Source organism: Pieris napi, chromosome 21, assembly GCF_905475465.1.
Source record: "Pieris napi chromosome 21, ilPieNapi1.2, whole genome shotgun sequence".
NCBI lineage: Eukaryota > Metazoa > Arthropoda > Insecta > Lepidoptera > Pieridae > Pieris > Pieris napi.
The window spans coordinates 5,599,046-5,611,547 of record NC_062254.1 but is presented as its reverse complement, the minus strand read 5'-3'; the positions used below and the strand labels follow the sequence as shown (position 1 = coordinate 5,611,547).

The 12,502-nt window shown below is 33.9% G+C and overlaps 1 protein-coding gene across 13 annotated transcripts in view; it reads right to left on the bottom strand.

Moving 5' to 3' along the window:
* Positions 1–12,502, bottom strand: part of LOC125060291 (protein lap4) — a 101,086-nt gene that overhangs the window by 67,112 nt on the left and 21,472 nt on the right. For all 13 annotated transcript variants that reach the window (XM_047665122.1, XM_047665123.1, XM_047665128.1 and 10 more), the window contains exons 3-4: positions 6,288–6,456; positions 232–352 (exon numbers count right to left, since the gene is read on the bottom strand). In XM_047665122.1, coding sequence (XP_047521078.1) covers positions 232–352; positions 6,288–6,456 — 290 coding nt within the window. The remainder of the gene's footprint in view (positions 1–231; positions 353–6,287; positions 6,457–12,502) is intronic.

Here is a 12,502-nt window from a genome sequence, read left to right as displayed (position 1 = left end):
AGATTTTTTTTATTTAATAGAATAAAGGTCCATTACCTTTTTGGTTTGATTACCATGATATGAAAAAAAATACACTATTTTTAGCAAACATGTATGTGTTGAGGTATCATCGAATTATATTTTGAGTTTAGAGTTTCTATTCATAAAATTGTACGAATGAATGATTTCGCATAATTTTTAAGCGATAAAATAAATGTATGATTTATATTAAACGTGATTTTAAATACTTACAAGTATTTCAATTTCATTATCACCGAGGTCCAATCTTTCCAGTTTAATAAGATTTTTCAATGACTCCGGCAGGGACTTCAACAAATTCTCTCTCAACTCCAGTGATTGGAGAGACACCAAGCTGGAATAAAAAAAACTATATGATAGAGATGATAATAAAATTACATATCAGATCTAGTACTTTGAAATTATATGTATTAAAGTACTTTACAATAACAATTTCACAAATAAATTACCACGTAAATTAGGAAGTGAGTTTCGTAAGAGTAAAAGTGTTGTAGCCAATCATTTACTCAATGAAAAGATTCGTATTGATTTTACGGAGTAGCCTTCTATTAAAAAGTAAGTCGCCGACAACTGTCATTTAATAAGTATAATAAAACTTTGTGTTTGAATTAGAGATATCAATCGCAACTGTTTACAAACACATTTATCATTGGGTCAACAGATTTCGCTCTCTGAGTCATACACAGGACGAAAACACAAAAACAATTTCAATAAATGACGCGAGTTATGTAACCTAATATTAGTTAAGTTACACATATATATTTTAGTTAATAATAACAAGCGCAAACCAAGTCAATCGTTGGACATTTCAAGCCAAAATTAATTGTAATATAACATTCTAGTTTCCGATAATGTCCAAAAGGTCAACCACACTTATATTGTAGTCTCACTTAGATTAAGAACCCTTAAATAATCACGTTAGTTTTTTGTAAATCCAGCGTCGCAACCCCACTATTCCTATTTTATGTGATTTATAAGCATATGTATTAAACCATTGGATCTAGTTGACATCCAGTTTCATACAACGCGTTTCATTTAACATATATTTGAACATTACTACAACAGCCGCCACCGAACTTAACTCGATTTGCTACAAAATTTTGAACATCACATAGACCTTCATGAAACCGGAACACAAGTTTCATCATCAGACGTCAAAACAGAATTCGAAATACCACCTGTATCACCTCGACGCCCGTCGTTCCACAACTAACCGTTTCTTAAGGCAGTTTTTGTCCCTTTAAGAAATTAGCGTACCAATTCTAAAAAAGCCGGCAACGCACTTGCGACCCTTCTGGCAATGTGAGTGTCTATGAGCGGCCAGTATCACTTAACACTTGATGAGGCCCCTGCCCGTTTGCAAATTAAAAATAAAACACATTTGAAAACCTATGGTGCCACGTAAGATTCTTAAAAGAAAGTCATTCAAACGTATTAAGATGTATGACAATGGATGACTAATCCACTGAGTATTCAGTGCTATACGCAAGGTTAAATGGATAAGTGAGTATTATTCACTAAACAACTTGACAAGTGTATTACGCTTATGTGTTTAGTGTATTTAAGATCTATTATATTCAAACTTGATTTGAAAACACGTTTGGTTTGTATATTATTTGGATTGTTGTAAAAGTCATCATATTATAATGATCATAATAAAATAATGACAATAATAATAAACCAGCTCCAACTTTATATCGGTTAGAACGCACCGCTTTGACAATTTGGTTGGCCTTAGACAGTTTCATTTTCCTTTCAATAGCGGCCTTCACACGTGCAGTTCGGAATGGCATTTCTGGAACTGCGCACCAATCTGCAGATAAATCTGTGCAGACTAGACCGCGCGCTGATCTGTGCTTCTACTTTACGCTTCAATTGTAATAACAGTTTGAACTGCGGTTCAAACTGTCTATTTCGCTTTCCTGCAGATAAAACTGTACGTATAAATGCTTTTCGAGAGTTTAGATCGCAGTATGGAATGGCGCGTGGAATGTCGACCAATTTGAAAAGTTTTCTTTCAGTTTTAACCGGTAGAGTAGAAATGGATACACGTCTAGTGATCGCGTTAGCTGGTTTCGTGGTTGGTTTTAATAATCTAAAAAGGAGACGTGTATGGGTTAAGAAATATAGACGAAAATTTGGACATTTACCCATGTTAAAAGAAATACGAGAAAACTATCCAGAAGATTTTAAAAATTACCTAAGGATGGACGGCGATAATTTTGATTGCTTATTGGAACTTATCCGACACAGAATTACTAAGCAAGATACAGTTATGAGAAAATGCATAACACCAGAAGAACGTCTTTCCGCAACATTAAGATATCTGGCAACTGGACGTTCATTTGAAGATTTAAATTACGGTTTGTATAAGCCGACTTATTTTTAACTTGCCATAAACATGGATGTTCCCGATATTTATAAAACCTGTCACTGCTTCCACGCTCCAAACTGCCATTTTGAAATAATTGTCATCCACACGAGGTACCCGCATAAAACTGTACAAACGTTCGAACACACCAATGCGCCGCATCGAACTGTCAAACCACCACGCGCTTGTCGCGTCTACACGGACGGATTGGACGGCAGATCGGAATGGCGCGGGCTGTTTCCTACGGTTCGAACTGTACGTGTGAAGGCCGCTAATCATCTTATATTAATTGACACAAATTTACTACTAAAATTTTAGTAGATAGTTAATAATTAATAAACCGTATAAGAAATTCACAAATACTTATCAAACTTCATAGAGATACAATACAATAAAAAACCGCTCTTAAAACAGACTTGTAAATAAATTCTTACTAAATCGCATCAATCCTAATACATACTATGATAACATAGAACGTAGAACCAAATATTATTTGTCAGTACCGCTTTTACTCCCACAATTTATTTTCACAGCACGCGGCACCTCCATATGTATAGCAATAATGAAGAACCAATGCCAATTTAATACAAGCGCCGCAAATAGGATTGCGTTTACATTCAACTTATGCTTAGTGGACCTTGGCATCGCATTCCTAAGCAAACTAAAAATCAATAATTGATGAATCATTACACAAAGATGAATGAATCTATTATCATTTTTTGGAGTGACGTAAATGTGCTTATGAAGGTTATATTTGGAGTTTTTATTATATGAATTGGCAACTTCATAGAGGAAACGAACCGGGTTTGTTGCAATCCAACTCGTTGCATCCCGTAACCACCAAATAGGGAATCGACCAAGGAAATACATCTGTTCCACTGGTAATTTTTAAGTAGTTGATATATGTTAATGTACCCAACATTATTTGTCTGAGGGATGGTGGGGTACAATAAAATGGAAACCGGACGGGACTTACAGTTGGCCAACTATGTACCTACAGAAAGTCTTGAGGGGGGTAGTATGCAACCCAAGTGTACTCCAAGAACTGGGTTTCGTTTTGTCTATGGTATATGTGGCACGGCGAAGGCCTAAGTTATTTGCGATACCAAGGACCAGAACCAGTCTGTTGCTCAGATCCCCGTTATCAAAGACGTTGCGCGCCTACTTAATGTCTCTGATACTATCGACATATTTATATGTTCGAAGAGTGAATTCACAGTAGCGATATTGAGAATATTATGTGTTTAATATTGTATTTTTTTTCGACATATATTGGCATAGTCTGTAAGGATTATGTAGGTATTTCTGTAATCAATAAGAAAATAAATAAATGTTAACCACTAGCAATATTTACGTCTAGTATGTATAAATATAATCATTATATAACTTAAGTAATACAAGTCAAAAGTATCCATAACTAACGAGCATGTATGGTGGGATCGTAGCAAGTGGATAGTATAGGCAGGTATAGGAAAAGTGTATGTATAAGAGTGTATTATGTATAACTTAAAACAGGTAATTTGGAACCCTGGTCGATAATGCTATTAACTTGAGAAATCTAGACGTTACAATTCAGTAAATAAACCCAGAGGCTTTTTGGTTAAATACTTAAGAATTTTTATCCGAAAATAACAAGCGTATAAGACAAGTCGTAAAAATTTGGACAAAAATTTGGGTTTATTATACCTGCGTAATTATAATGCTCTCGACTTTGCGTTTATCGTCTCGCAAAACAAGTTGATTAGTCACGCTGTGTAAAATCTAATACAAATCTCTTATCGCAAATACTACGTTAGCAATGCAGATCGAATCGTGAAGTAAAGAAACACTTATCGCGGTCACAAAAGCGATGGATAACAATAATAAAATAAAATTAGCGATTTTATTTTTGCATTATAACAAGATCATTTCAGAAGAAATAATAGAAGCCGCGTAAGAAATCTTCCATTCAATCCGAATGATGGAGAAAGTATAAAGTTGGTCGACTTCAATTGTTACCTGAACATTGAACTTGATAGACGAAGTCAGGCGTTTATTTCATATGCTAAAAGTCCATCTGGTGTTAACAACATATGTAATAATAAACGAAAAAAAAATTGAATATTATGTTATAAAGCAAAGATAAGTATAACACCTTGATAACATAGGCACGCCCTAAATATCTATACTTATCGCATTTATTACTTTAATATCACGTTCAATTGCATTTGTATAAAAACTGTATAATAATTCGTATAACAATACAAATAGAGCTTAAAATTGTTTGTATATAGAATTGCGGTTGATGGGTTTAATGAATGGGACATTTTATACTTTGAACAATGACAAAGTGTCCTGAATACCATTGCAATTCGTACATGACCTTATGTGGTTCTATGTTGGGTTAGTCAATGGTCAGTCACTGCTCTACTCTTCATAAAATCATTAACTAAATCACTAATCTTTTCATCGCAGCACAATTTGCTGGTTTTCCCCTACAGCAGGTCCTCACTTCCCTCTGTACCTAGGCCGACCTCTAGTCTTTGACCACTAGAACAGCTCAGGTAAGCTTCCGACATCGCCCGATCTTGGACCACACACTTTAGAGTGCCCCACCTAACGTGGCCGATAGGCCTTGTATTCGCATTTGGGCCGGGCTACCAACACCAGTCCAACATACGTCCTCCCTTCCCTCACAGCCGTACATTAACACTGGTATAACAGTATTGTATATACGATATAAGTACCTAATGGACGGAAGATGGCGTAGGACAGGGATTGCTGGATTTTGGTCAAGAACCAGCGGAGTGAGTGTTAAAACTGTAGGGTTATTATATGTTTATAAGGTTCATTTAAATTTAATAATTAAGAGTCTCTATATAAAATATACTAGCAGACCGGCCAAGCGTTGCTGTGGCTAAGGTTTTTGTTATATTACATAGTAGTAAACTATTCAAGGGAAACGGTAGGAGAACACCACCATCCTTTTTTGGTGGTTATGCAATTAAATTGTAGCTTATGTGAAACGTTGGTACTTTCAATACAGCGCCATCTGTTAGAATTGTGTCACATAATAAACAAATAATTTGCAATAAAATAATATTGTGGGTATAAATTTAGATGTAAGCTATCCTATCTTTTAAGTTAGATTAAACTACACACGGTGTGCAAATTTGATTGATATCGGTTCGGTAGTTTAGGAGTCCATAGCGGACACACAACGTGACACGTAATTTATATATATTAAGATAAGATAACTGTGATGGTATGTGGGGTCATAACGTTTAAATGTTCTTATACGAATTTTGACTGCATAAATTGTAATATTAAATTCGTATTAGCGAAATAAGTTTTACAATACAGAATATGTAAGTAATCTTAAGTTATAAAACCTCGAAACTTTTGGCCTTATGAATTTAAAAATAAACAAAGCCTTCTTTGAAGCAAGACCGTTAGACGATAATACTTTACAAGCCATTGTACAGAGCTCAGAAGAGTTCACAACAAAAAGTCGCTCAGGGCAGTAACTTTCCACGGAACTTTCGCTTTCATTTCTATTTGTAGAGCTTTATTAAGCTGTCATTTAATGAAATATGGTTTACCAGCTATAAACATTGTTTGACCGAGTTTCTGCAATAACAGAGAAAAAACCCGCTATATGCTATGAATATTAACTTCGATGACAATCATTATCCGTATAGGTTTAATGAGATTTAACTACATGTATTGTATGTGTTTAATTATTTTTCTAGGTTTGTGGTAATAATAGTACTTTAAAACCTCAAACATAATAATGCAAATAAATTATACTACTCGGTGCTAGCCTAAACAGATAGTGGAAAGGATAATTATAGGGAATTAATTTGCAAACAATTTGTTTCTATGAACCTTATCAATTCACCAAGCAATTTAATCTTACCTGCCAAAGTCGCTTGGTAGGCTGGTGAGCGACATATCATTGAGACCAAGAACTGTGAGCGACCGTAGCTGGCTGAATCCAGCTGGCAGCCGTGGTATCGGGTTGCTACTGAAGTCCGCGATCTGAAGAGAACGGAGTTTCTTGATGTCTTCTGGTATGTCGGGAATGTCTGAAAAATGTTTTATTTTACATTAAAATAAAATAATGTTGAACGTTCATGAGATGTCAATAGATGAATCTTTTTTTTAAATAGAGTAATAAGATAATTTAACTTTTATATAACTCTAGGATTTTCTTTTCTTTGCAGCTTAGAATCATTAGTACGATTATTTTAAAATATGCAATAGTTAAAAAAAATATACTTTATACACCAGATGTTAAGTTTACCTCATTAATTAATAATTAATTAAAAATGCTTAGAGGCAAAAGTAAAGTTGCGTCGCTAATTCAATGGATTTTACGCTTTCAAATAAAACGACGTGAAAAATCATAGAAAAGAAAAAAATATATAAAGATAATAATAATATTCAAAAATAACTGAGATGCTGCTACCATATAATCTTACAAGACAATGTATTCTTTCTTTTTAATACAAAAATAACACTAGTTTGCTAGCATTACGAGCGTCATAGATCGGGAAAAAATATACTTTACGGTTTCCTTGAAAACCGATATGAGTACACTGCAGCCACATTGTAAAGCTATTTGGCACCAATCATACTATTATTCCATACATCGTAATATAATCGTAAAACTATTACAGACTTGCGTGGTTTTAAAAGATTTGCTATTTTCCTGTTTGCGAGGCGACCATATGAATTTTGTCTTGTCCAATACACAATTGTTATTAATTAGGTTGAATTATTAGAAATATATCAGTTAAAAGTGAAGTGCCGAATTATGTTCGGTGGCGGTTTTTTGTATGGAGATATTTTAAATAAAACTCTTTGTTTGAAGCTGGGTAACAACAGCTGACTTTAATGGTTTAAAATATGGTCTTATAACTAACACAAAATGAGGGATAGAGGGGTTGCGACGCTAACAAAAACAAACTTGGCTTATCTAAGGGTTAATAATTAATCTAAATGACACTTATGTTATTGGACATTATCGGAGACAAGAATTTTAAAATACAATTTTACACCGCAATGCGGTGTGCCGCTGCGGCAGGCCGCGGTATATACGGTCCGCCGTAGCGGCATGCCGTATTCCGGCTAACCGTCCCTATTGCGGTCCTATTGCGGTCTGCCGCAATCGTCACTCGTCAGTGCTTCTTGAAATATTACAAATTCAAATTTAATGACGTGGAATAAGTGATACATGTATCTTATGTTCCATAATAAACATATTTTTTTTTTTTTTTACTCTTTTAAAATAGGTTTACAATATTTTGTTTACATTTGTTAAATAATTATATGTGATGACGTAGGTAGGACGGCTAACCGCGCCGAGTGCGTGGAGGGGACGAGGCGCGCCGCATCATTCAACCGGTGCGGCTCGCCGCAGCTCCAGATCAACCGGAGCGGTTGACGGTTGACCGCAAGTCAGTGCGTTGTTATCGTGCGGTTTCATGTACATAATAATCGATGTGCGGCCTGCCGCAGCGGCACGCCGCATTGCGGCCAGCCGCTAGTGCGTTGTAGGTCAAAGGCTCAAGATTGGCTTTAAGTGTACGATGATTTGGGTTACGTTTCTAATTATTACCGAAAATGTAACGTAACTAAAGTTAGGTTACATAACTCCCGTTAGGTGAAGATACCTTCATGTCATGTGTCTGTCCGATGCCCCATTGTGGCGTAATTGAACTTTATACGATTATTCTTAAAAACAACCTTTAAGCATGTAATTTAAACGATTACGTATTTGTGTAATTTTTTTTCAACGTAATGGAGTTTTGACGGCACACAATACGGTGACTGGTTAATAATTTTTATATACAAAAGCTACATCGTCTTAAATTGTCAAGATAAATAAGTTGCGTTAAAAATTGTTTAAAAAAATTGCGTCAAAAATAAGTGTGCCCTTCAGAACTATTCAGAAAGGTAGAGTAGGTCAAAAACGATGATTTCATAACTTGAAAAGCATTGAGAAACCATATTTGGGGACATTGTATTCGTGAACTACTCATTACGGCAACCTCAATTTGAAATTACAGTGATTAAAATTAAATAAAAGTGCTGTAAGCTATGAATTCTCGAAACATATAACATGCTCTACACAGGAATAGTTTGGGTGGGGAAAATACCCAACAAGCGTTCGCGGGAGAAACTAAACTGTGTGAGAGAATTGAGTTAAAACTTATCAAATTTGAATTTCGTTTTATGTCTTGCTTATGTTTGTATGGCACAAATTCCACAGTTGCCACAGGTAAATAATATTTTATATAGAACAGTGTGCAAACGGGTAGGGGTTCGCCTGATACCGCCGCCACCGTATGCCAGAGGGCTCGCGAATGCGTTGCCGGCCTTTTAAAAATTAATGCACCTGTAATATTTTTGATCCGTTGTTTTAATGAAATAGCGACGATAAGCTATATTTGTATCACTTAAATATTTAAATAAGTAGAACATAGATAACAAAGGTTTTAAATAAAATAGCTTACTCAAATTCACCTGCTCTATAGATTTATGTCCGATAAGTTATTGTTTAATCAAATATCCATATCATATCCATAAACATAACATAAGCTCTATATATACAGTTGTTATATACTACACAAATAATTGTTTCGCGTTTTTACTTTCGCTTTTCATATAAAATACCTTGTCAATTGTACATATTCGTGAAACAAACCGAATCTTCAAAGTCTCAACGTAAATTTACCATAAATCATTTAAAGTCTTCCAAAGTCTTCCAAAACTCGTCCGAGATTACGAATTCATAAAACGTTGAGAGAGCAATTGATTATCACAGAATCTGAAAAAGTTTAAGACTAACCTAAACGATGTTGGCTTAATTGAATTGTATAAAAGCTTAGGTTGAAATTCTTTGAATTGCAAGGGCCACTGAAGGTCAACCAGCCTTAATTGACACACATATAGCGTAAATACCATAGTATTTTATTGCATAGTATTTTAAATAGATTTTTTGAAGTTATACTTCTTTTGGCGCGTTAGGGAAAAATTATGAGAGTAAATTTTGACGATGCGCGGGCACACCGTCACAAAAAACAGACACCCGCACACCATCACAAAACGCCGACACCCAGAAGTTAGCATAGTCAACATTTTAAAATAAAAAATGTCTCATTCTTTAATTACGTAGAAATATTTTTTTGTAATATTTGAATAAACTGTATTTAACTAGATAATGCGTTATAATAAAACTTTCATTGTATTAAATACCTATTTTTCTATAGTTAGGGTAGTTTTTTCTACAAACATATAATAAAGCGAAAGATAAAAATTTTGAAAAGATTTTTATCCTGTTACGCCACTTACTTCTAACGCGAGTACATAAGTACACACACATGTTATTTTTTTGTTATCACACAAGGTGATGTAAACCTGGTCTGCAGAAGAAGGTCTGCCTTGAGTCCCTTGAGCATTGAGTCACTTTTATAAAACCGAATTTTATTATAATCATGTTCTTTATCGTATTATTACGCGTCCTTAGCTAAAAGCTAAAATCTAATCAACGAAGGAGACGTTTAAGAAAAGTAGCTACAGTGGGACCTCAAACAATTTAAAAAGTAGTAAGAAACGAAAATAAAGTCTACCTATACCGTAATTTCGTTTATAATATTAACTTAATAAATAAATATCCATATTATATTGATGAAGTAAGGTATGATTACATTTCGTAATACTGTAATTTAACGTTTAAAGATGTTGATCGTAACTATAGAGTATTGGAGCAAGGTCACCCTAACCAGACTATTTAATAAACATTCCTACGTACGGCCATTGTTATCTAATATTGGACACAATCCCGTTACTACCACAATCGAATGCACAGAAGTTAAATAACATACAAATGTTAAAGTGAATAATGATTCTAAGCCTTAGGCTTGCCATACATTTTCGTATTTGTGTGTCTGTTTAAATATTATTTCGGTGACAATTCTAAATTTTCCTGTCGGTCGGGACCAAATCCCTCGGGTTAGCAATAGACCTGGACCTACCCGGCTAACTCTATATGTTTATTGTAACACTTGTTAAACATTTTAGCATTTGTTTCTGAATTACGCACCTCGCCGATTTATAATCGTGGATTAAACAATAGATTTATATCAACTACATACCATTTAAATTTGGTTCGCCATTTATCTTTTCAAGAAGGTTTATATTATATTGAAAATTTTATTTTTGTTAACGCAGTGACCTATAAATCAGTATCTAATGATCCGATTAAAATGAAGTGGTAATTTAAGTTAAATTTTCAGTAAAATTTTATGAAAATATTTCCATTTCCGTTGTATTTTTTATTATTTATGAAGAGTTTACAATTTACAGATTTCCCTAGAGAATTTACTATGATCCTTGACTTAAATGCTAATTGGTGGGCTTGCCGAGGTTCTACAATGTGGTGCCGAGACATGAACTGACGGTTTTAACGCCATCATTTGGAAAAGGCATCCATGATGTACCGTGTATGGTATCAATGGTATCCTGAATGTGTTGGTTATAAAGAACACGCATATCTTAAAACACTAGTATGCTGTCCCACTATAAAACTTTTTTTGTTTTGTTTACTAACCAATACTAGTAAAGCAAATTCGGCCGAACTCTAATTAAGTTTGGTGGCGGTTTTTTGTATGGAGATGTTTAAATAAAACTCTTTGTTTGATGCTGGGTAACAACTGAATCTAATGGTTTAAAATATGAGCTTATAACTAACATAAAATTAGGGGTAGAGGGGTTGCGACGCTAACAAAAACAAACTTGGCTTATTAACTAAAACTACATATTGATATCATCTGAAGTAATTATTATTAAATACAGTTAAATATATTGAAACACCATAGCGACATTGGCTTCAATTACTTCAATTGAAACGCGATGAAAATAAGACTATTAAGGATATCAATCTTGTGGCACATACTTCATTACTTACACTGCTAACTTTTGCTAATATTATTATTATTTTCTGCTAAGTATTATTACATTCTTTTCCTTTCCTTTTTTGCGGACTCGCAAACTAGCTGCTGTGGTCTCTGGCAGAATGACCAGCGCTGTGGAAGATTCTGCTCCTCAGCATAATGCTGAGCCAGGGCCAATTACAACCACAGTACACACGCATTTCAAACTTGAAACGAACCGAATGGGAAAAGGAAAAATATTTTTTTAAAAAAAATATATTTAAAAAAATTTTTATCTCTCATTATATTTTTTTATTTCATTATTTTGTGTGTTAATGTGTGTGTGTTTTTGTTAGTAATAAATGTTATGTCTATGTCTATATAGTTCACACAAACATTTCCGAAGAAATTATCCAAGCATGGTAAAACTTATACTTTAAATGTACTTTTATGTGATGTATGTACCATTACATACCATTCAGAGGCAAATAGAGAGGCTAAGTATCCTTACCGCTATGTCTTACCTAGCGGAGGCATAACTGCCCTGTATGAGGATAATCCTTATTTCAACTTCCATTGCATTTTTTATTATTTATGAAGTGTTTAAAATACGTTTATGACGTACAAGAGTTATTATTAAAGCTTTTTTTTTTGGTTTAAAGACTTTATTTCTCAAAAAGACAAAAAAAATCTCTTACATGAGAATAATACTTTAGATTAACATAAAATTGTAGTTGTTCTTAAAATAATCACTATAAAAGATAGCCGTACATGCAATAAACTTAAAAGTAACCAAAGAAATATGAATTAAAAGTAATTACAAGAAATTAATTTAAAAGTAATTTTGTCTAACATATTCACTTAGCTTCGATTTGAATGAATTGATAGAAGTAATATTTTTTTGAATAATTTCTAATGAATCCATACAATAATTGCTTAGATTACATGACTTAGTATAGGTGCTATATATTTGTGCGTAGTTTTTTTAGTATTTGTATGGCCCCTTTTAGGGTAAAAGCCTATTCCATATTTTTCCATTTCTCTTTGTCCTAACCAACATTCATCCAGTATTTCCCCGCTAGTACGGGTCTATTACGTCATCTATCCATCTTTTGTCGTCCTATACAATTATACATCTCTTTCCATTAGAACAAGTCTATTTTATTGTTTCAAGTGCAGCTTTTATAATAAAAGA